The 22,756-nt window shown below is 55.6% G+C and overlaps 1 protein-coding gene and 1 long non-coding RNA gene across 5 annotated transcripts in view; both read left to right on the top strand.

The window, feature by feature from the left end:
- The window catches only part of LOC103345644 (uncharacterized), a 56,266-nt gene extending 46,661 nt beyond the window's left edge, over positions 1-9,605 (top strand). For all 3 annotated transcript variants that reach the window (XR_011385174.1, XR_011385173.1, XR_515480.4), the window contains 3 exons: positions 277-387; positions 4,746-4,913; positions 5,054-9,605. This is a non-coding gene — a long non-coding RNA (uncharacterized lncRNA). The remainder of the gene's footprint in view (positions 1-276; positions 388-4,745; positions 4,914-5,053) is intronic.
- A 7,985-nt stretch (positions 9,606-17,590) lies between these two features.
- Positions 17,591-22,532, top strand: DGCR6L (DiGeorge syndrome critical region gene 6 like). 2 transcript variants are annotated; one of them, XM_002722748.5, is made up of 5 exons: positions 17,591-17,829; positions 17,933-18,093; positions 21,108-21,208; positions 21,692-21,832; positions 22,113-22,532. In XM_002722748.5, the coding sequence occupies exons 1-5, from the start codon at positions 17,720-17,722 to the stop codon at positions 22,194-22,196; spliced, it is 597 nt and encodes a 198-aa protein (XP_002722794.2). In that variant the 5' UTR covers positions 17,591-17,719; the 3' UTR covers positions 22,197-22,532. The 2 variants fall into 2 exon arrangements, with proteins under 2 accessions (XP_002722794.2, XP_017194190.2); XM_017338701.3 differs by lacking the exon at positions 21,108-21,208 and having other exon boundaries at positions 17,600-17,829.
- The last annotated feature ends 224 nt before the right edge of the window (positions 22,533-22,756 follow it).

Genomic DNA, 22,756 nt, shown 5'->3' with positions numbered 1-22,756 from the left:
TTTGGCCTCCTGGAGCCTAGAAAGTCCAGGGTCGGTGCCAGGATTAGGGTTCAGGTGCAAGCCCTAATCTGGGTCATCACTCCTGGGTTGTGTCTCCTCCTCTGTGAGAGCATTATCCCATCATGAGGGCCCCACCCTCAGGACCTGAGCTAAGTCTGATGACCCCTAAAGACCCTCCTCCCACTACCATCCCATTGACGGTTAGGGTTTGGACACAAGAACTTGTCTGGGTAGACAAATATGCTGTCCGTGACTTGAGTGTTTTCCTACATTCAGCCTGAACGTCTCAACAGGAAGAGGGAATGTGGCCTCTCACAACAGTCCTGAATGTCTGAACAGCTCTGCCTGACAGAAGCGTTCCTAAGTCAGGCCGAAGTTGTCATCTTGGTGAGGTTGATATCTAATTCTGCATTTGGGGGCTAACACAGGCAGTCTTCTCATAGTCTTTAACAAAGTCCTCCCCTCCCCTTATCTCCCTGTCCTTCTCTTAAAAATGAGTACTGTTGTGCGTAAATACTGATTGAGTCCCTACTGTGTGCTTGCCCAGGTGATTGGCACTGGAGGTACAGTAGTGGGTAAAATGCAGTCCCCGCTTTGACAACACACCACAATCACCCTGATGGTATCAGGGAGTGGGAAGTTTGGGGGGGGATTGAAACAAGCTAGAGCATGCAGATGCAAGAATGCTGAGGTGACATCCCCAGATGGGAGGACGGCTGGGCAGAGGCCAAGCAAGTGAAAGAGCTGACCTTTAAGTCCACGGGTGACAAAAGTCTAGAGTAGTGGAGTTCATGGCACAGGAACTTGGGTACAAGCTTAGGTGGCAGTTGATGGACAGGAAGAACTCCAGGGTGGCTTTGTGGAGGGAGAAAGGGCATCACAATAGATGGTGTTGAGAATCAGGAGGTGAGATTTGCATAGGGCCCGCTGAGCTGCCCATTCTCCAAGGAGGGATTTCAGGTGGGCAGTTGTGTGCGTGGACTCCAGGGCAGGAGCAGGGGCAGGAAGAGAGAAATATGGAGATGTGTTTATGCCACAGGCTGGTTTCTTGGGCTAGATGGTTTCATATCCTGATTCTGCTGTTGACTGAGTTACTTGGCCTCATGTTGGGCTTAGCAGATCTTAGAAATGAAGAGCTCAGAGAGGACCAAGAGTTCACACAGATGCTCTGAGATATCAGAAGCTCTGCCCTGTACTGACATTCCTAACACCGTCCACACCAGGTGTTCCCTCCTTCCCTTCTGCCACAGTCAAAGGGCCCCCTCCTCTTATTTGTAGTCTGCTTCCCACCCTTCCCTGCCTTGCCCCTTGGTTTCATCTGCCACCTTCTGTACTTTGATCCCTCTCTGTGAGTATGAATCAGTGAGTTCCCTCACATCAGCAGCAAGCCATAGCCTCTGATCTGGATCCCACATTGCCTCCACGCACAGCTCCTGGACTGGAGACCTCCTTTCCACCTTGTGCCCATGTTGCCACCACTCTCCCAAAGTCTGATTGTGGCTATTAAGGGGCATTGCAGATCTGGTCTTCCTTGACGCACTTGGGCTCACAGGCCACCCTCTCTTGGAGACCAGGTCTCTGCCGGGGTTCCTGTGCCACCTGCCGCCTTAGTGGCCCCTACGTCTTTGGATTGTGCACGTGTTGTGCTGAGGCTGCTTCAGCTCCCTGCAGCTTGGTCCTGTCCTCCATCCAGTGGCTGCATATCCAGCAGATGCTTCTGGCGGCACTCGGATTCATCTCCAGGGTTTTCCCCTCACCTTAAGTACATCAATCTGACAGACATGGGGAAGGTCCCAGCCTCAGCCAGAGACTAGAGCCTTCAGGAGCTGTCCTCTCCTCTTTGTCCAGACCTCACACTCCTGTGCTGCCCGTGTCCGTGAGGGGCGCTGTCACCAGGCCGTAACTCAGACTCAGGACTCACCCTTGACCCTCTCTGTCTGAGCCAGCCTCAGTCACTTACCTGTACCCTTAGGTCCCACCCCCAAGAGCTGCCATCTGACACCTGCCTCTCCTGCCAGGAAGCACCGCCTGGGTTCCAGCTCCCCCTGTTCTTAAGTTGCAGCAGTCAGCAGCTTCCTCTTCCAGTCCAATCTCCGCCTGCACCCAGAGTGACGGTTTCCAGATGAGGGTCTGACGCCTAGTTCATGTTTTCTTGTCTCTCATCGAGAATACCACCCCCTGCCCTGTTTATAACTTGCTTTGCTGGACGTGTCCTTGTCTGCCTCACCTGGCCTCGTTCCCACCTTCCTGACCTCATGTGACCGTTTTGCTGCAGTGGCTGCCTACGGTGACGAGGGGCAGCTTAGTGTGCCTGCCCTTTACTGTGCAATCCCCAGCCCGTTCCTGCGGCTGTAGCCGAGCCTCTCTCTGTATGTGAGAGATGGGGGACTTTTGTGGTGAGAGGCCATGTGCTGGTTGTTCCTGCTCAGTGACCTCAGCCCTGCGCTCTCCATTCCCGTCCGTGAGCTTTCATGCTGATTCCTTTACTTCCTGAAGTCTTCTATAGCTTTTTTAAGTTTACTGATAATTTTTATCATTCAGGTGATTGTTTTAGTACATTTATGGTTAATGTAATTATTATTGTAATTAGGTTTGAGTCTGTCACCTTACCGCCATTTGTTTTCTATTTGCCCTAAATATCCCTTTCTAATAAAAGATTTATTTATTTGAAAGTCAGAGTTACACAGAGAGAGGAGAGGCAGAGAGAGAGAGAGGTCTTCCATCCATTGGTTCATTCCCCCACTTGGTCACAATGGCCAGAGCTATGCCAATCTGAAGCCAGGAGCTTCTTCCAGGTCTCCCGTGCAGGTGTAGGGGCCCAAGGACTTGGCCATCTTCTACTGCTTTCCCAGGCCATAGCAGAGAGCTGAATTGGAAGTGGAGCAGCCGGGTCTTGAACCAGCGCCCATATGGGATGCCAGTGCTTCAGACCCAGGCATTAACACACTGTGCCACAGCGCCAGCCCCTGCCCTAAATATTCTTTATTATTCCATGCTTCTTGCCTTCTTTAAGGTTGCAAATTCTTTTTAAATTTTCATTTTTTATTTATTTTAAAGCCAGAATGAAAGAGAAAGAGAGCAAGTTCTCCCATCCACTATCTGGTTCACTCCCCAAATGACCACAGAAATGTAGGACTGGGCCAGGCCAAAGCCAGGAGCAAGGAGTTCAGTTCATGTCTCCATGTGGGTGGCAGGGGTGCAGATTAGCAGGAAGGTAACGTCTGTCGTGGAGCCTGGACTGAAACCCAGGAACTCTGAGGTGCGAGTGTCGCAGGTAGCATCTCTTAAAGAGTTTGTCTGCACTTTGCCTGTCTAGCCTTGATAAGTGGTAGACTCTAAGAAACAAGGAAGAGATGAATGTTTCCTGTCTTACAAAGATTTATTAAGAGTGACAGAGAGACTGCTGTGGCCCGGGAGAGCAGCGGAGGATGGCCCACGTGCTTGGGTCCTGCACCCGCATGGGAGACTGGGAGGAAGCACCCAGCTCCTGGCTTCGGATCAGCGTAGCACTGGCCGTAGCGGCCACTGGGGGAGTGAACCAACGGAAGGAAGACATTTCTCTCTGTCTCTCTCTCACTGTCTATAACTCTACCTGTCAAATAAAAAAATAATAATAAGTTAAAAAAAAGAGTGACAGAGGGAAAAACAGAGATCTTTCATCCTCGGGTTCATTCCCCAAGTGGCCGCAGAGCTGGGGCTGGACCAGGCAAAGCCAGGAGGCAGGAGCTGCAGCCAGGTCTCCCACATGGGTAGTGAGGGGCCATCTTCTGCTGCCTCCCCAGGTGCATCAGCAGGAAGCTGGGTTGGAAGCAGGGCGGCAAGACCCTGACCTGACGGTGCAGTGTGGGGTGTTGCTGTCACAGATGATGCAACACCTGGCAGCGCTGGCCCTGTGCAGACAAGCTTTTAACAGAAGGCACTGGGGCTGACAGGGTTCTTAGTTCTGTAAATGGCTCCATTCAGTAGGGAAACACATGATAAGGTAGCTGCTGCCACTCCTGTCTCCCTTAGATCTCTGTAGTGCTTTCCAGCACTCCTCGTGTGCTTACAGAGAAGCAGTTTCCAGGCACCAAGTAAGGCAACTTCTTGGCAATCCCTATTTTGGTGATGGCTTCCATTCCCTGGGGAAACACATGGTGAATTGAGAACATTCTCATTCATGTCTGTCCTAGATCTCAGTGTCCTAGAAGGGCAATGCACAGACACTTGAGGTATACAGACAAATGTAAACAAGGCAGTAACCAGCAAGAAGGAGCTAAAATGACCAGCACCTCCCACACACACTGTACGCACGTGGAATGGGCTTCTCTTTCCCTTTGGCCCATCCAGACAGCATCTCTAGCCCCAGGGCAGGGCCTTCCCCACCAGCAGAGGACGCCCCTTGGCGCCTCGGTCCTCCAGTACACACCTGGGTCTTGGAGTCAGGAAGAGACAAGGGAAGACAGCTTGGGGTCCCAGTGAGAAGGTTTCCTGAGCTGTGCAAGGCTCCAAAGGATGACTGGGAGAGGAGCAGGCATCTGTCTGGGTCTGTGCCCCCCAGCACAAGGGCTGCCCTGCCACAGAGAGAGCCAGAGTCACAAAGACACTGAGAGATGAGAAAGAGACAAAGAGAAGTCAAGACACAGACTCAGGACCTGGGACTCCAAAAACTGTTTTAGTTTAATGCATTTTAATATCAAAAGAAATAAATATTAAAGAATACATGATAAAGTGGCTTGGATTATACTTGTTTTATACCTATACAGGCATCTTCTTTCTGATGGGGCAAGCCCCCCCCCCAGGCTGAGGCTCCCAGCAGAGGAACTTGAGTCCTGGGAGAACGAGGCTTGGCATGGAGGGTGCAGACCAGCCCCACAGAGAAGGCGAGCCCAGACGTGGCCTGTTTTTACTAACAAGAAAAGGAGATGGAAAAGGTGAGTTTCCTAAAGGAATGGCCTGGCCTACAGGGTTGTTAGAGCAAGGGCTAAGGCAGTGTCTGGGATGCAGCACAGTAGGTGCAGGAGGGCGTCCCCCATTGCGGTTTGCAACCCTGACAAAGACTGCATTCCTGCAGCTTCCCCTGGGTCACTGGCAGTCTGGCCCCCTCTGGAAAGAACGCAGCAAGATCTGCCTTCCTGGACCATCTGAAGAACAAGCTCCAGGGGTGATCTGCCCCATTCCTGTCTTCCCCTTGTCTGAACCCTACACTACAGCTTGCGGTCTCCAAGCCCTTCCCCATCCAGCTTCCTCGCCCCATGTGCCAAGGTGCCAGCCCCTGGAGCACCATAGGCAGCCCCTTAGCAGCTTGCCTGGCATCTCAATTGGACCTTCACAACGAGTAGCTGAAAGTGCCACCAAGACTGAGTCAGGAGTACAGCTCTCCCCCAAGCCTAGTGGATCTCTTGGAAAGAGTGATTCAGTCTGAGTCTCTCTCAGCTGCCATGTTGTATCATGGGATACACAGACACAGTCAGATTGAGATCTGTGTCCCTCCTCCTGGCTGGCTTATGACATCACAGATATGGTAATATAATGTGACCCAGGAGTATGCCTGTCCTTCTCATGACTGACATGTAATATATTATGTGTGACACAGATGATGTGGACCTGAGTTCTTAATTTCTTTTTGAAGTCCTCACACACACAGAAATAAGAATTCAAAGCATCCATATATATGTGTGTTTGTGTGTGTGTATACATACAGCACAAGTGAGAACAAGATTTATTTTACAATTAGAAAACATACATTCACTGCTCCAACATGGGAAGCAGTCCATACTGCAGACTCATAGAATAACAATTGCTTAAAGTAGCACTCTGACCTCAGAATCAGACCTTAAGGCATTCTGGTCTGGCTGAAAAGCCCATGAGAGCATTTTAGGCATGGAAAGCCAAGACTCTGGCAAAGAATATCCTACATGAAGGACCTCTCTTTGTAAGACCTCAATGGAAAGAAATCATCAGAGAACGAGATACTTTTCTCTGAAGGGAGCAGAGAACGTCCACTTTGCTTATGGCCTTGTCTAAATACTGATGGAGTTTGTGGATTCAAAAGGCTTCCATAGCCTAGGCAGCTCATGTCAAGAGCCTCAGGTGATCACTGATATCACACATAAAAGTGTTAATTATTAAATTAACAAGAGTCACTGTGCACTAATTTCCCATGCAGGACCTCTGTCATCAAAGAGTTGCATTATGAGAGTTAATAGTAAAACTTGTTCTCAAGGATTTTTTTTTCATTTTAGTGTATTAAGTGGAGGATATTCTTAATGTCTCATGAGTTTTAGTTACGCTTAAGTGTCCAACTCCATTGCTTCATTTCTTAGGTGCTTCCTTGATTAATGATAAAACTTGTTCTCAAGGACTTACTTTTTTTAATGTATTGAGTGAAGTATATTCTCATGTCTCATAAGTTATACTTATGTCTAAGAGCTTACAAAAGGTGTGTCATTCTTGCATGCTTCTTTAAAGTTAATTATGTTTCTAACAGAAAGTGAAATTAACTTCCAGATGCAGTGACTTTGAACAGCCTTTGTCTCAACTGTTGAGGAACAGGTTGCTTTTTTTTTTCTCATGCAAATTGTTGAATTCTTTACTTAGTACAGAATTGGTCTTCTGTGGATAAAGTTAATTGAAAATGGATGATCTTAGTGGAGAATGGGACTGGGAATGGGGGAGGGAGGAAGAGGGGTGGGAATGTGGATGGGAGGGCAGGTATGGTGGGAAGAATCACTATAATCCTAAAGTTGTATGAAATGCATGAAGTTTATGGCTGGCACCATGGCTCACTTGGCTAATCCTCCACCTGCAGCACTGGCACCCTGGGTCCTAGTCCCAGTTGGGGTACTAGTCTCAGTTGCTCCTCTTCCAGTCCAGCTCTCTGCTGTGGCCTCGAAAGGCAGTGGAGGATGGCCCAAGTACCTGGGTCCCTGCACCTGCATGGGAGACCGGGAAGAGGTACCCAGCTCCTGGCTTCAGATTGGCACAGCACCGGCCGTGGCGGCCATTAGGGGAATGAACCAACAGAAGGAAGACCTTTCTCCCTGTCTCTCTCTCACTGTCTATAACTCTCTCTCTCTCTCTCTCTCTCTCTCTCTCTATAACTGTCTCTCTATCTAACTCTGCCTATCAAAAAAAAAAAAAGAAGAAGAAATGCATGAAGTTTGTATTCCTTAAATAATAGTCTTTTGGGGGAAAAAAAGAAGAAAACATACATTCACATGAGAGTGTGGGCCATCCCAAATGAGGAAACACCCATCATGAGTGGGCCAGAGGGTTGCCCATGAAAGAAAAAAGAGCAGTACCTCCAGGTGTGGGCTGTGGTGGAAAGAGAACTTCATCCCATTCTCAGCCTCTTTTATGAGGTAGGGGATGGTACCTTAAGCAGATAAGCAAATTTGAGGGGGTGGTCCTAGCATCCACCTTGGTCCTGGATGAGACAGGCCCATCCTGGAAAAGTGGGCATATCAAGCCAACAGTTAGAGAAACGTTCCATTGCAGGGCTGCGAGAAGTCCAGCTCGCCTAAACCCAGCTACTCCACAGAACAAGCACACAGGATGACCTCAGGCGTGCACCTCCTCCCTCAGCTGTGTGGTCTGGAAGGCTACACAGTGATAGGCCAGTAAGGACTACTCCGGCCAGCATCCCCTCGCTCAGCTGTCATATATCTTGTGTGACCCAAAGACCCATTTGAGCCCAGTCAGCCTATACTCTCAATCAGCTGCCTCATGATTGTCGCAATGCTTGGGACTAGAAGTAACTCAGATTTCAGAGGGTTTTTGGATTTGTGAATATTTGCATACACATAATGAGACATCTTGGGGATAGGACCTGTTAGGACTTGCTAGGCCCTGGGACACAAATAGTTAACTTCAAATCTGATAGAATTAGGCATAAGTAAAATAACCCTGAAAGTGACATGGTGGAGTTTTATGCCCGAGAATCTGCTGGATTGGCACCAGCTTGTATAGCCCTTTGCCCAGGACATGCCAAGCTGGTAAGACCATGCATTGTAATTTGTCATCTTTGATAAACAGCTGTCAAAGAGGGTTGTCTTCCCATTCAGACCCACCTTACTGCAGCAGATGTGGGTCTCCACACTTAACCAGACTCCTCCCCCAACCAGCTACACAAAATAGGCAGTGCCTGGTGCAATGACACCTGGGTTTAAACCGCATCTGCTATCCAGGCGGGCTGAGCCCCAACTCCTCTTATCTATGATTCTGTGCCTCCTGGAATAAAGTCTTTCCTGGCTTACCTGATTATCTGAGTTCCTTCTTCGAACCCTGAAATCCTAAAGCCTGATAGGACCCAAGTGTAAACACAAAATTTACTTGCATTTCCTCTACAGTCTGCCTGCCATAAGCCTTACACGTTATGTCTAGCGCACCTGAGCTCTGACTGTGACCCATCGCGTGAGGTCAGGTGTGGAATACTCCATTTGTGCACTATGTCGATGTTCAGAGTGCTTTGGATTGGGAAGCATCTCAGGTTTTCAGATTAGGGATTCTCAACCTGGGGTGATGGGCTGTGACCTCGGGGGTGTGTCCCGCACTCACTATCCTGTCACGAGCGGCTGTTGCCTCAACTGGGAACCATCCCCTGTAGTGATTCTCCTCAGTAGTGGACTCTCCGCCAGTAACAACATCAGCCCCGGCTAGCTCACCCCAACCACAGCCCTGAGTTCACTCATCCCCAGTGGTGACCAGTAGCTCACACCCAGAAGCGACACCAGCCCCAAGTTTGACTCACCCCAGAGGTGAGCAAGGGATGGCCTGAGTCAGTAGCAGACTGTCCACACCCTAAGCAGACCCAGTCCTAGGGTCTGAAGTCCGGCCTGTAGCCCAGCTGTTCACAGTGATGACCCAGACACCAGGACAAATCCTGTACTACACACACACACACACACACACACACACACACACACACGTGCCCACTCTACCGGACACAAACGGCAGAAGAACATGTGCTATGACAGCTTCCATCAGGCCTGCAGGGGTACTGGGAGGGGGGAAGAAGAGCCAGGACCAGCCCCCTGCCCCACCATCAGCCTCTGAAGGGATCTGCCACCAGCCCCTGGCCCTCATCAGCTTCTGAGGGGCTCTGCCCATGAACCAGACTGGGACTCCTCTGGGACCTCAGGGTGCTGGAGACCCCAGGAAGCTCGAGCTGCTAGCGTATTCCCTGCACCTGAGCAGTGGCAGCCACATTTCTCCCAGACACAACATGAACTTGGCAGTTTGACGTGCACCAGGCAGTGCCTGCCTCGTGGGCATTCTCACCTAGGACCAGCCCCATGATGCAATGTTAGGGCGGGAGACCCAGCATGATGGGCCGGCAGTTTAAGCCACTGCTTAGCAACACCAGCATCCCTTATCAGAGTGCTGGCTCAAGTCCTGGCTGCTCCGTTTCTAATCCAGCTCCCTGCTAATATGCCTGAGAGAACAGCAGAAGATGGCCCAGGTCCTGGGGCCTGTACCATCCACATGGGAGACCCAGAAGGAGTTCCAGGCTTCTGTCTTCCACCTGACCCAACCCAACCATTATAGCCATCTGGGAGGGCAACCAGCAGATGGAAAACTCTCTGTCTCCCTTCCTCACCCTCGCCCTCTCCCCCTCCCTCTCCCCCCTCCCCTCTCCCCCTCCCCCCTCCCCCTCTCTGTTACTCTGACTTTTCAGAAAAAAATATTTTTAAGGATGTTAGGGCCGAAGCAACACCTGCTCTTGCTTTGTCACTTTCCTCTTTGTTGCTCAGCATTGTCCACTAACAGGTCAGCAGCCACCTCTGATGAGGTGGCCGGTGTGATGTCAGGCCAGGGCTGTGTCCAGGACCGCAGGGTCTGCATTGCCTCGTGGCCACATTGTTTTGCACACTGTCGGCCATTGACACTTAAGGCTCAGAAGGCTCCTTGGGGCTGACCGGCCTGAGTGCAAAGACCTCATGTACAGCCAGCTGGGGGCCTCTGAGTTTTGTTGGCTGAGTTCCCACTCAAAAGTGGCTGCCTTTTAAGATGTCTCATGTGAAGGGCTGACAAGATCCTCGAGAGAGCATTGCGGACGGTGGGCGTGTTTTGCTGGCGGTCTCAGAGCCACACGTTTGGTTTATAAAAATTCATTCATTTGAGAGGCAGTGCTCTCACCCATTGCTTCACTCAGATGCCCACAGTTGGGTCAGGGGCCAAGGAGACCAAGAACTCAATCCAGGTCTCCTACGTGGCTGGCAGGGACTCAACTAGTTGAGCCATCACCTGCTGCCTCCCAGTGTCTGCACTAGCAGAAAGCTGGTCATGAAACCCAGGTACTCTGACGTAGGGTGCGGATGTGTCAAGCAGGATATTAACTTCCAGGCCAGTTGCCCACGCCAAGGCCAGCATTTTTATTCTCCTCATTTCTTCCCCATCTCATCAGCCCACAGCTCTTCTTTAGTTCAGGGGTTGTCCTTGAACGTCAGCCCAGTTGGTTCCCAACCTACTCCTTTTGTTTGTTGCTGTCACTGGACTCCGGAGGCTGGGTAACTTACAAAGAGGTTTATTGAGCTCACAGTTCCGGAGGTCCAAGGGCAAGGCGCCAGCCTCTGCTGACTGAGCTCTGAGGAGGGACTTGTGACCATGTGACTGTGTGGCAGATGGCAGCAGAGCAGGAGCACGTGCAAGCGAGAGGAGACAGGAAGCCGGAGGGACTTGGGCCACAGCAGTCCTCTGTAACCTTGGCCGTCAGCCTGGCCCTGAGTGAGAGCTGGGGCCCAGCTGCGTCCACCCAGATTGGGGCGTTGGTGTCCAACGCCAGTGCCTCAGATTGCGGCTATTCAGAGGTGCTTTGCAGGGGGAATTAAGATAGGCAGTCCCTAACGTCCCTGTAACCGGGTCCTTCGAAGAGGAGGCAGTGAGGACAAGATAGCAGCTGCACCCAGGGAAGCCCCAGAGGCAGCCAGTCCTGCCCACACCTCAGGCGTGGAGTTCAGCCTCCGTAACAGTGAGAAACACGTGCTTCCAGAGCTGGAGCCACCTGGTCCGTGGCCCGGGCAGACTTCACAGTGACTGTGGCCACGGCATTTTCCATCCTCCATCCAGGCCAGGCTGGCGGTGGCCGTGAGAAGCTCCAGCCGCCCCCCCTGTTGTGGCCCCCACGGTCTGGCGTCTCGTAGGGTGGGGACTGCGGGGTGGAGCTTGTGCAAAGAAGCCAGGAAGCAGAGAGAAGCTGCTGTGACTCTACGGTGCCCTCCCCTCCTAGGGACCCAGGTGTGTGGTGCAGTGGCTGATCCTCTGCGGGGGAGGCCTAGGTTTGAGTCCCAGCTCTTCCTGCCTGTTGCTTATGTCAGATGCACAGGAAAGCCGGAGCTGCCGTTTAGACAGCTGGGGAGGTGTGTCTTTCCCAGGGAAACCTTGAAGCCGAGGAGAGCTCTCATGTCACATGTCTGGCGCGCTCTGCAGTGAGTGATGACACCATGAAGTGAAAACTCCGTGGAGGAGTCTATGTTATGTTCTCCATGGGTAGCTGCCCCTTCTGCTGTTCTGCGTCAATGTTTTGGCTTAAGGAGTGAGGCCTGGGAGCAAGCTTCTGGCTTAGCAATTAAGACACCCCTATCCTGTATTGCAGTCCCTAGGTTTGACCCCTGGCTCCAGCTCCTGGTTGCAACTCCTGCCAATGTAGACCCTGGGAGGCAGCAGTGATGGCTTAAATCGTCGGGCCTCTGCCACGCATGTGGAGGCCTGGATTGAGTTTCTGGCTCTAGGCTTTGGCCTCACCCAATCCCAGCTGATGTAGCTATTTGGGCAGTAAACCAGCAGATGGAAGATCTCAATCTTTGCATCTCAAATAGATTTTCCAAAAATAATAAGATTACTAGAAGAAAAAAAGGAAATGTGTGTCAATGCCTGGCCTCACATTTTCTAGCAGAGAAGAGAGTTTACTCTGGGGCTTTGCCTGCCTGATGTTCAAACAGCAGTCACAGGAACTGAGCAGAAGCGGGCATTGTCGGTGCTGGTGGGTGGGACGGCAGCGCCACCTGGTGTCAACTTTAAATGAACTGCAGTAGTGTTTGTACTTGCTTTGCCGGCCTGTTTTACCCTAAGGTGAATTAGCCAGGTACACCATGAACTGTTCATGGGTTCATCACTGGCACCCTTGGAACTGAACAGCTGGGGCTGGCATTGTGGCGCAGCAGGTTAAGCCACTGCTTGCAATGCCAGCGTCTCATGTTAGTGCCGGTTCAAGACCCGGCTGCTCCACTTTTGATCCAGTTCCCTGCTAATGCTCCTGGGAAACAGCATAAGCTGGCCCAAGTGCTTGGGCCCCGCCATCCACGTGGGAGACCTGGATGGGGTTCAAGGCTCCCGGCTTTGACCTGGCCTATTCTTGGCCTTTGTGGCCATTTGGGGAGTAAACCAGCGGGTGGAAGATTTTTTTTTCTCTCTTGCTCTCTCTAAAATAAATAAATCTTTTAAAAAAAAATTGTTTAAAGCAAAGTCTTTTATTTATTTGAAATACTGTTACAGAGAGAGGTAGAGACAGTGAGATTTTCCATCCACTGGTTCACTCCCCAGATGGTTGCCACAGCCAGAGCAGTGCTGATCCGAAGCCAGGAGCTTGTTCCGGGACTCCCACATGGGTGCAGGGGCCCAAGGACTTGGGCCATCTTCTACTGCTTTCCCAGGCCACAGCAGAGAGCTGGATCGGAAGTGGAGCAGCCGGGACTCGAACCGGTGCCCATATGGGATGCCAGTACTTCAGGCCAGGGCTTTAACCCGCTGTGCCACAGCACTGGCCCCATAAATAATTCTTTTTTAAAAACCCATACAACTGCCTATAAATCAACCCTGTTCATCAAGAAAGCTAAAAGGGCGCTGGAGACAGAAGCCACTCTGAATCTTGTCAGCAGTCTTGTCTGTGGCTGGCTTTTGCCAACAGGCCAGGCAGCTGTGACCACAGTGCCAACAGCGGCAGTCTTGGCTGTCAAGTGAGGTGGCCCTGTAGAATGAGCCACTCGGGTACCCAAGGCCGCTGGCTAATGTCATCCACACAGCTCCAATGCACATTTTATCTGGTGAACTATTGGGGTAAAGATCTGATTTATTTATTTAAAAAAATATTTGAAAGGTAGAAAGACACAGTGACCTCCTGATCACTGGTAAGTCCCCAAAGGCTGGGAGACGAGAATCCAGGTCCCCACATGGATGGCAGGGACCCACCTACTTGGGCCAGTCACCCGCTTCCTCCCAAGTCTGCATTAGCAGAAATACTGGAACTGGGAGCTGAGCTGGGACTCAAACCTAGGCCCCCCACTGCACCACACACCTGCTGTGTCAGCTTGTTTGGTTTCTTCACCAAATAAAAGGTGTTCTATCCACCACTAAGGACAGTCCATTCACAATTTACTAAGTGTAAAACAAGCCCACGTAGACTAATGGAATGCAGCTCCAAGCTTCGTTTTCTTTCATGAGTTGCAGCAGTCTCTAATCAGCTTTAAAGTCAACCCCCATGATTCCTAGGCATCAGTCTGTGGGTGCTGCTTAGGAATCAGGCTGTGGTTTTGGATCCTGAGGCCCAGGTAGGACACCATGGCGTCCCCTGCCCCTGCTAAAGTAGGGTGTGGTGGGATAAAGGGGAATGGGGGGAACTTACAGGGCAGAGAGCTTCCAAATTGAATTGTTAAGAATAGAGGCATGGGGGGCCGGCACTGTGGCGAGTGGGTTAAAGCCCTGGCCTGAAGCGCCGGCATCCCATATGGGCACCGGTTCTGGTCCCAGCCGCTCCTCTTCCGATCCAGCTCTCTGCTATGGCCTGGGAAAGCAGTGGGAGATGGCTCACATAAGAGACCTGGAGGAAGTTCCTGGCCTCGGATTGGCACTGCTGTGGCCATTGCGGCCATCTGGGGAGTGAACCATCGGATGGAAGATTCTCTCTCTCTCTCTCTCTGCCTCTCTGCCTCTCCTCTCTGTAACTCTTTCAAATAAATATCTTTAAAACATAATTGAAGCATGACCTGGGCCAACCGCTAGTGACCCAGGCCCATCATCATCATCATCATATTATTTGAAAGGCAGAGAGCGCGAGCCTCCATCCACTGGTTCACTGTAACAGCTGAGACAGATGCAGGCCAAAGCCCAAAGCCTGGAACTCATCCAGGTGTCCCACAGGAGTGGCAGGGCCCTAAGTACTTGAGCCACTACTTGCTGCCTCCCAGGGTGCACATCAGCAGGAGACTGGACCCGGGAGTGGACCCAGGACCTGAGCCCGGACACTCTGACAGTGGATGTGGGTGTCCCAAGTGGCAAGCCCCTGCCCCAGGCCCACGTCTCAGTATGTGCAAGGGGCATTATTTTATTTCTCAAATTGCACCCCTCCCCTTAAAGATTCTCCGAGGTAGGCTAAGACAGTATTGCACATTTTCAAGTTGTCTTGTAAAACCACTGCCCACCTAGTCTTGGTTCTGTTGGGCGGTGAAGCCCGGCCTGAAATTGGCCCTCCTAACAGCCGAATGTATTCTGCGTGTGTGTGAGCAGGGACTGTGGAGTCCTAACCCACTCACATCATGCATGCTTTGAATTAAAGTACTTTCACTCTAAGTGTCCTTTGAATTTTTACCTGTAGCTTATACTTTGAAAGCAACCTCCCAGTATTGTCTTGAAGTCTGTAATATTCATAGACATTGCTCACAGTGACTCTAACATTTGCCTAAGGCTGAGTCTCGCCTGGTGAACTCAGAAGCTCCGGCAGAAAACTAGCGCTGTGTGCACCATTAATACACGTTCCATTCAAATATTAACCTCAAAGGAGGGTAAACTGATGTTCATAGCGCGAGCTGGCATGAATCTGCCTTTGTGTGCAGCAAAGAACCCAGTTCACTGCGTGGAGACATTCACTCCCGCCCCGGGCTCGCCTGTTGACTATCACACATTGGCTGGCTGGCTGCAGCTCAATGAAGACCTCAAACAAATCCACACAGAGACAGCCATCGGAATGTTATTTATTTGCGAAGCAGAGCAAGCTTCCAGCAGCTGGTTCACCATGTCCCCCGTCAAATGCTCACAACCGCTGAGACTGGGCCAGCCTGAAGGTGGAAGCCAGGAACTCCATCCAGGTCTCCCACGTGGGAGGCAGGGGCCTGCTGCCTCTCAGGGTGTGCACTGGCACTGATCTATGAAACGTGGGTGTCAACCAACAGGCCAAATGCTTGCCCCCATCAGCTCTCGTTAGAGAAACACAGACCACCGGGTTTTGACAAGGCAGCAGAGGGCCAGTGGCTGTTGGCCTTCACCTGCCCCCGTCTGGAAGGTCAGACAGGCAGGGGCCTTAGAGAGGAGCGAGCCACTTGCACTGGCGGCAGCAGCCCTCCCGGCTGGGGCTGACTCACTTGTGGATTTTTTTTTTTTTTTTTTTTTTGACAGAGTGGACAGTGAGAGAGAGAGAGAGAAAGGTCTTCCTTTGCCGTTGGTTCACCCTCCAATGGCCACCGCGGCCGGTGCACTGCGGTCAGCGCACCGTGCTGATCCGAAGCCAGGAGCCGGGTACTTATCCTGGTCTCCCATGGGGTGCAGGGCCCAAGGACTTGGGCCATCCTCCACTGCACTCCCAGGCCACAGCAGAGAGCTGGACTGGAAGAGGGGCAACCGGGACAGAATCCGGCGCCCCGACCGGGACTAGAACCCGGTGTGCCAGCGCCGCTAGGCGGAGGATTAGCCTAGTGAGCCGCGGCACCGGCCCCACTTGTGGATTTTAGTAGCGATGTTCTTAGCCTCAGCAAACACTTCTGGTAGTAACAAGGCCACTAACTGGGTTGCCAGTTTCAATACCACCCCCTTCCTCTAAAACTCAACATTTGTCAGCAGTAGCACAGCAGGTGGGACATGGCGGGAACCTTACTCCCTCGCCACCTGCCATGTAGGCAGGAGCTATGCTCAGGGGCCATGTTAACCCCTGACCAGGCTCCCACGGCCCCTCCCAGGAGGGCACGGTGCCTCTGCCTTACCCACTCCCAGTTCCATGTCCTGCCCTCACACTTCCCAGTGAGATGGTGCCCCTACCTCCCATCCCTGGGCTCCCTCACCCCACCCAGACGTGGCCCAGGAGTCCTGCCCAAGGGTTACCCTTCCCACGTGCTTGCTTGTGGGAGCTGCTTCAGGTCAGACGGGGTGGAGTGGGGACCCTTCTGCATCAACAGCGAGCAAGCCTAAGGGCCGGCGTCCAGACCCAGGCCTGTGCCACTCCAGGTGCAGCTCACAGAGCCCACCCCACCCGCTGACCCAGAGCCTGGGAGGGGACTAGAGGAGGTCCTCCGGCCCGCCCCTGCACACAGATCCTTGCTGCGCAGCCTGCCCCTGTGGGTGCCCTTCATAGGTGGAGCAGCGCACCCGGGGAAGGCGGGCCCAGACAGAATTCTGTGCCTTCACCATACTGCTGGTCCCCGCCCCCCACGCCCACCCCATCCCCAGGCCTACCTCCCCCCATCCCAGTCCCAGCCGGGTCCTGTGGCCAGCCGCCGCAGCTTCCACTCCCACGAGCGTCAGAGCCGCACCTCGGCTCCCACCACTCCCTGGGGGTTCAGGGGGCAGGGTGCAGCATGCATCTCCAGCTCAGGGGTGTGGCCCCACCTTCTATACTCCATGGAGATGGCCTGAGGCCACTTATATTTTGACAGGCAGAGTGGACAGTGAGAGAGACAGAGAAAAAGGTCTTCCTTTTCCGTTGGTTCACCCCCCAGTGGCCGCACCGCGCTGATCCGAAGCCAGGAGCTTCTCCTGGTCTCCCATGGGGTGCAGGGCCCAAGGACTTGGGCCATCCTCCACTGCACTCCCGGGCCACAGCAGAGAGCTGGCCTGGAAGAGGGGCAACCGGGAGGCCATTTATTATTATCCCTCTGGTTCCTAGTTTCAGGCTGCGTAGAGGGGGTGGTCCTGGCCCAGGCCGCTAAAGACATTCCGGAGAGAGGTAGAGGCCGAGTAGGAACGCCAGTGTGACCCCAGCTGGACACTGCCGCCTCTCCCCGGCAGTGTCCCCTGAGGCGAACGGAGGCCATCTCACACGGCCCCCCGAGCAGCACGGCTCTAGGAGCCTCCCGACTGGCACTGCCCGGCCCCACGCCCGCCCCTTCCGTAGCCCTGCCGTGCTGGTCTTCAGCCCCGGGGCCTCTGCACCTGCGTCCTTGTCCAGTGCGCTGCACGGATGGCCGCTCTAGGCTGGGCTGATTACGCACCAGACACCCGGCGCCCTGCACGGCGGCAGAGGGGGCGAGGCCTGGGGCACGGAGCAGTGACCCAGACGTCCTGCCCAGGAAGCGGGCACAGTCTGCGCCCCAGCAGGGCATGGGGCCGACCCCAGTGCCGCCTCTGCCTAGCCTCTGACGATGCACGAGACCGAGTTCTTTTGGGCCTTGGCCTTTGACCTCTCACCCCGCGCGGTGGGGCCACGGGAGGACAGGAACGACAGACGACTGCTGGAGGTGGCGCGACTGCGGCCGCCGCAGACCCTGCGAGCAACACGAAACTCTTCAAAATCCCGCGACGGGACTGGGCGTCGCGGTCGGAGGAGGCACTAGCAGTATTCTCCCAGGAGCCTCCGCGGAGGGGCGGGGCGGAGCCGGGCGCGCGGCGCTCAAGACTGACGTCAAGGGGCGGGGACACGCCGCGCTCGGAACGGACGTCAGGGGGCGGGCCGCGCCGCGCCCAGGGTGGATGTGAGGGGGCCGCGCCGTGGACTGTTGTAGGGGCACCGCCGAGACGCTGCCTGGAGGGCGCGGGCGCCATGGAGCGCTTCGCGGGCGCCCTGGAGGAGGCGGCGGACGGGACTCGGCAGCAGGAGCGGCACTACCAGCTGCTGTCGGCGCTGCAGAACCTGGTCAAGGAGCTGCCCAGGTGCGCGGCTGCGGGCTGGCGAGGCGGGTGCAGCGGGTGCAGCGGGCAGCCGGGGCGGGCGGAACCCCGTTCGCGCTCACCGCGCCCCCTCTGGTGCCCGCAGCTCCTTCCAGCAGCGCCTGTCCTACACGACGCTCAGCGACCTGGCCCTGGCGCTCCTCGACGGCACCGTGTTCGAGATCGTGCAGGGGCTCCTGGAGATCCAGCACCTGACCGAGAAGAGCCTGTACAACCAGCGCCTGCGGCTGCAGAACGAGCACCGAGGTGCGCGGGGGCGCGTCGCCCGGGAGGGGGCCCGGGACTGGCCAGCTCCGGGGCGGCAGGTGCATCTGCCTGGCTGTGCTTCCCCCAGCCCCCTGCCTGCCGGGACGCGCAGAATCCCCCTCCTCGGGCTTCCCGGTGCCCCCACCCGCTCCCGGGCAGGATATCTCGAGGCCTGGTGCTTGGTCGGCCCACGAGCAGACCGTCTGGCGCCGCGGGGAGGGTCGCCTTTGGCCTGCTCTGCGGGACACCACAGCACTTGGGCATCCCTGAGGACTGGGGTTCTCAACCCAGCACTGTGACATCTGTGGCTGGAGTAGTTGTGGTTTTTTTGGTTTGTTTTTTGTGTTTTCTGCTGATACACCGCCCTGTCTTCAAGCAGCTCTGGGGGCCAGCCCAGAATGGAGAGCCGGCCGGCTGGGACAGGGACGCTGTCAGCATCACCACGCAGGGCATCCTCCCGGGAAGCGAACCGTTGTAGGTGTCTCAGGACCCGACCCTTCCTGACCTCCCCAGTTGCTGGGTGACTTGTAAGCAAGGAGCCAGGCTAGGTCCAGGCAGTGCATTGGATAATTTTGGTCTCTACCCCCGGGGACACCGGAGAGGCCAGGGCAGACCGGTCCCTGCCTCTGGGTCTGTCGCGCTGTCACTTGGCCGCTTTCTCCACTTTGTGTATCCTGTAGCCTGAACAGCAGGCAAGGCACAATTAGATACGGTGTAAGCGTTGGTCCAGAAAGTTCCGCGTGGTGTTGGGGGGCCCCAGGCTGAGTCCTTCTGCCCCAGCATCTGTGTGTTTCTACCAGGCGTGGGTGGCACCTGTCACACCCTCTAAGCATCTGTTGAGAGCTCGGGTGGTTCTTCTCTTACTCTGGTTTTTGAATTCCTAGGGTCAGCTGCATTCCTGGGATAAATTTATCCTGGGATGAATTCTACTGGAACGGGTTGATTGTCCTTTATGGGGACGTTAGTTTTTTTTTTTTTTTTTTAAGATTTTATTTATTTATTTGAGAGGTAGAGTTACAGTGAGAGAGACAGAGAGAAAGGTCTTCCATCCAAGGGTTCACTCCCCAAATGGCTGCAACGGCCAGAGCTGCACCCATCTGAAGCCAGGAGCCAGGTGTTTCTTCCTGGTCTCCCATGAGGGTGCAGGGCCCAAGGACTTGGGCCATCTTCCAGTGCTTCCCAGGCCATAGCAGAGAGCTGGATCAGAAGAGCAGCAGCCGGGATTAGAACCAGCGCCCGTATGGTATGCCGGTGCTGCAGGCGGAGGATTAACCTACTGCGCCACAGCGCCTGCCCCAATGTGCTCATCTCTCGTTAAGAATGTCTGCCTCGCCGGCGCCACGGCTCACTAGGCTAATGCTCCACCTTGCGGCGCTGGCACACCGGGTTCTAGTCCCGGTCGGGGCGCCGGATTCTGTCCCGGTTGCCCCTCTTCCAGACCAGCTCTCTGCTGTGGCCAGGGAGTGCAGTGGAGGATGGCCCAGGTGCTTGGGCCCTGCACCCCATGGGAGACCAGGAGAAGCATCTGGCTCCTGCCATCGGATCAGTGCGGTGCGCTGGCTGCAGCGCGCTGGCCGTGGCGGCCATTGGAGGGTGAACCAACGGCAAAGGAAGACCTTTCTCTCTGTCTCTCTCTCTCTCTCACTGTCCACTCTGCCTGTCAAAAAAAGAAAAAAAAGAACGTTTGCTTCTAGGTTCATATAGACACTGGTCTGTGAAACCTGGGTGCCAGGGTGAGGCTGGCATCACAGGACGAGCTGGAAAGTGTTCTGGTCAGTCTTGCAAAGCGCTCGTGTCTTCCATCTGCTGGTTCACTCCCCACATGGCTGCAACAGCCAGGGCTGGACCAGGCCAGGCCGAAGCCAGGAGCCTGGCACAGTCTCCCTTCAGCAGGAGAGTGTCTGGAAACTGAACCCTTCGCTGCTTGCGCTTTGGAAGGCTCTGGCCCCATTCTGTGGCAGCCGGCGATGGCCAGGCCTCGCCACCTTCCTGTGTCAGCAGGTGTGATTGGCTGCTGCCGCCTCCCTTGCTCTCCATGGTCACTGCCAAGGCCAGGCCCCTTCTGCTGGGGCAGCCAGCAGCTCTCTCTCCCCCTCGCGGGTGCTCACCCTGTGGAATCTGGGAGTTGAGGGTGGATAAATGGAGTGGAGGTGACGTTTCCCTGCTGACCCATTTCCCAGCGGCCTGTGTCCTCCTCGTGTGGCACTGTTGCCCGGCCACACAGGAGTCTTGTTCCTGTTTATGGAGATGACTGCAGGGCTCCTGGCTTCAAACATGTTCCCTGTGGCCGGTGCCATCACCGAGGTGTGTGCAGGGATAGGCGGAGCAGGGGGCTCTCCCCAGGGGCAGCCAGACATAGCCACGTCTTTGTGACCTGCATTGTTTTCACCCCTCGGTACCCTCCTCTCTCCATGCCCATGGGACTGGACGCCTTGCCCCCATCTGTGTCACGGCCCAGCCATGGGTGAGCAACAGACTCCCCCACACAGAGCCCCCTCCCCCACTGCTGTGCCGGGGTCGGGAGCCACAGCTTCTGGACACCAGCCCCAAGGCTGGAGCAGGGCCCATGCCCTGGCACAGCGCCCATTCTACTCCGCCTTTGTCCCTGGTGTCCTCCTGGACGGTTTATTTGAGTGTCCCCATGGGTGAAGGGGCAGGCATATACAGAACTGGCCTCCCATGGCCAGCCGAGCCAGAAGCCCCCAGGCTGCAGCTCTGGTCCAGCCCACGCCAGCCCTCCCTGCCCCACCCCCACCCCCACTCCCACGACCTCACTGATGGAGAGAAGAATGTGTCTTGGGTGAGGCCGAGCCTGGGGCTACTGAGGGCCCACCCCTAGGGGCAGGGGGCGGCTGGGGTCCTGCCCCACTTCCCAGAGCAGGGCTTTGGGCCAGGGGGTCACAAGATGGGGCTCCCTGTGTACCCTTTCGGCCTGGCCACTCTGGCCAGCATGCAGGGGCAGGCACTGTGGGCCCCTCTTCAGCCCACCTGCTGACGGCCCTCACCCCTCCCAGTGCTCAAACAGGCGCTGCGGCAGAAGCACCAGGAAGCCCAGCAGGCCTGCCGGCCCCACAACTTGCCCGTGCTGCAGGCGGCCCAGCAGCGGGAGCTGGAGGTAGGGGGTACAGGAAGGGCGGCTGGGCCTGACTCCTCCTGTGGGCGCCGCCTGAAGGTCCCAGGTGGCTCTGGGAGCTGGGGGCCACTCTGGGAGGCCTCAGAGGCCCAGTGAGTCCCAGCACACGGCTGTCCTGTGGGGGCTGGGTGGAGGTTGAAGCCTCGTCTGCAATTCCCCTGCCCCCAGACGGGGGCTGCTTGTAGGCTGGGCCTGCACAGAGCAGGTGCCGAGTGGGGGGGCAGGACCTGCCAGGAAGGGGCCATCCTTGTTCCAGGGAGACCAGCAGGTAACCCACAACCTATGGGGTAGGAGGGACCTGCAAAGGGGCATTTGGGGTTAGCCCCAAGCCACTTGGCGTGACACAGAGAAGGGATTGACAAGGATACTGGGGATGGGTGAGGGCAGGGAGAAGGTGGCAGGCAGGAATGGGGCGGGGGAGGGGACCGAGCCCAGAGCCGCCTTCACGCTGCCTTCCCATGGCAGGCGGTGGAGCACCGGATCCGCGAGGAGCAGCGGGCGATGGACCGGAAGATCGTGCTGGAGCTGGACCGCAAGGTGGCCGACCAGCAGAGCACACTGGAGAAGGCTGGCGTGGCCGGCTTTTACGTGACCACCAACCCGCAGGTCAGCCCCGGGGCCTGCAGCCTAGTGGATTCCACCTGGGGTTCTTACCACCCCAGGCCCGGGGCAGGGGCACAGGCGAGATGGGACTTAGGGCCCGGGAAGGGTTTCTGTGCTGAGCCCAGCACGGAGGCTGGCCCTGCTGGCCCCAGGAACAGTGCCACCATGCCTGGGCCTCCTGGGGCCAGAGACCCAGCTTCTCTCCTTCCTGGTCTAGGCTACGGGGCAGTGGCCAGGGGAGACCAGGTCACTGTAGCCCTCACCAGTCCCCTCTGCCTCCCAGGAGCTGACGCTGCAGATGAACCTGTTGGAACTCATCCGGAAGCTGCAGCAGAGGGGCTGCCAGGCGGGGAAGGCGGCCCTGTGACCAGGCGGGCTCCCTGCTGGCTGCCCGCTGCCCAGCTCCTCCCCTGAGGCGTGGACACCGCTTTCCCAGCCGCTTGCAGGGGTCGCCCTACTGAGGCCGGTGGCCCCTGGCTGCCTGTGACTGAGTTTTTCTGTACAAACGCAAGGTTGGTGTCCTAACTGGAAGGCACAGCCGGCGCCTGCCCCAGGACTCGGCGGAGAGGGCACCTTCTCCCCACAGGCCAGCTGGACCTCCCCCAAGCCCCGGCTTTATGCTGCTTCTGCTCCCAGGGCGAGGGGCGCCAAGCTGGGTGCCCATGTGACCCAGAGAAATAAAGGTGCCTCAGGTAGGCCTGCACGTGGCTTGTGTGGCAGCTCAGAACGGCCCTCCCGAGGCAGCCGCCACGCTGGGGCAGAGGCCTGGCCCCGGTCCCTGAGGGGGCTGGAGGCGGCAGGTGGGCCAGCGGTGCTGTCGGGGTGAAGGACACGGAGCACTAAGGACCCGTGCAGGGGCAGCCCTAGGAGCATCTGCACGCACCCTGCCCACACGGCGGAGCCCTCGGGCCCCTCTGGACCCTGGGT

Source organism: Oryctolagus cuniculus, chromosome 21, assembly GCF_964237555.1.
Source record: "Oryctolagus cuniculus chromosome 21, mOryCun1.1, whole genome shotgun sequence".
In the NCBI taxonomy this organism is placed as follows: Eukaryota; Metazoa; Chordata; class Mammalia; order Lagomorpha; family Leporidae; genus Oryctolagus; species Oryctolagus cuniculus.
Note: the sequence above shows the minus strand (reverse complement) of the source record. Positions and strands in the feature narration are given on the sequence as shown.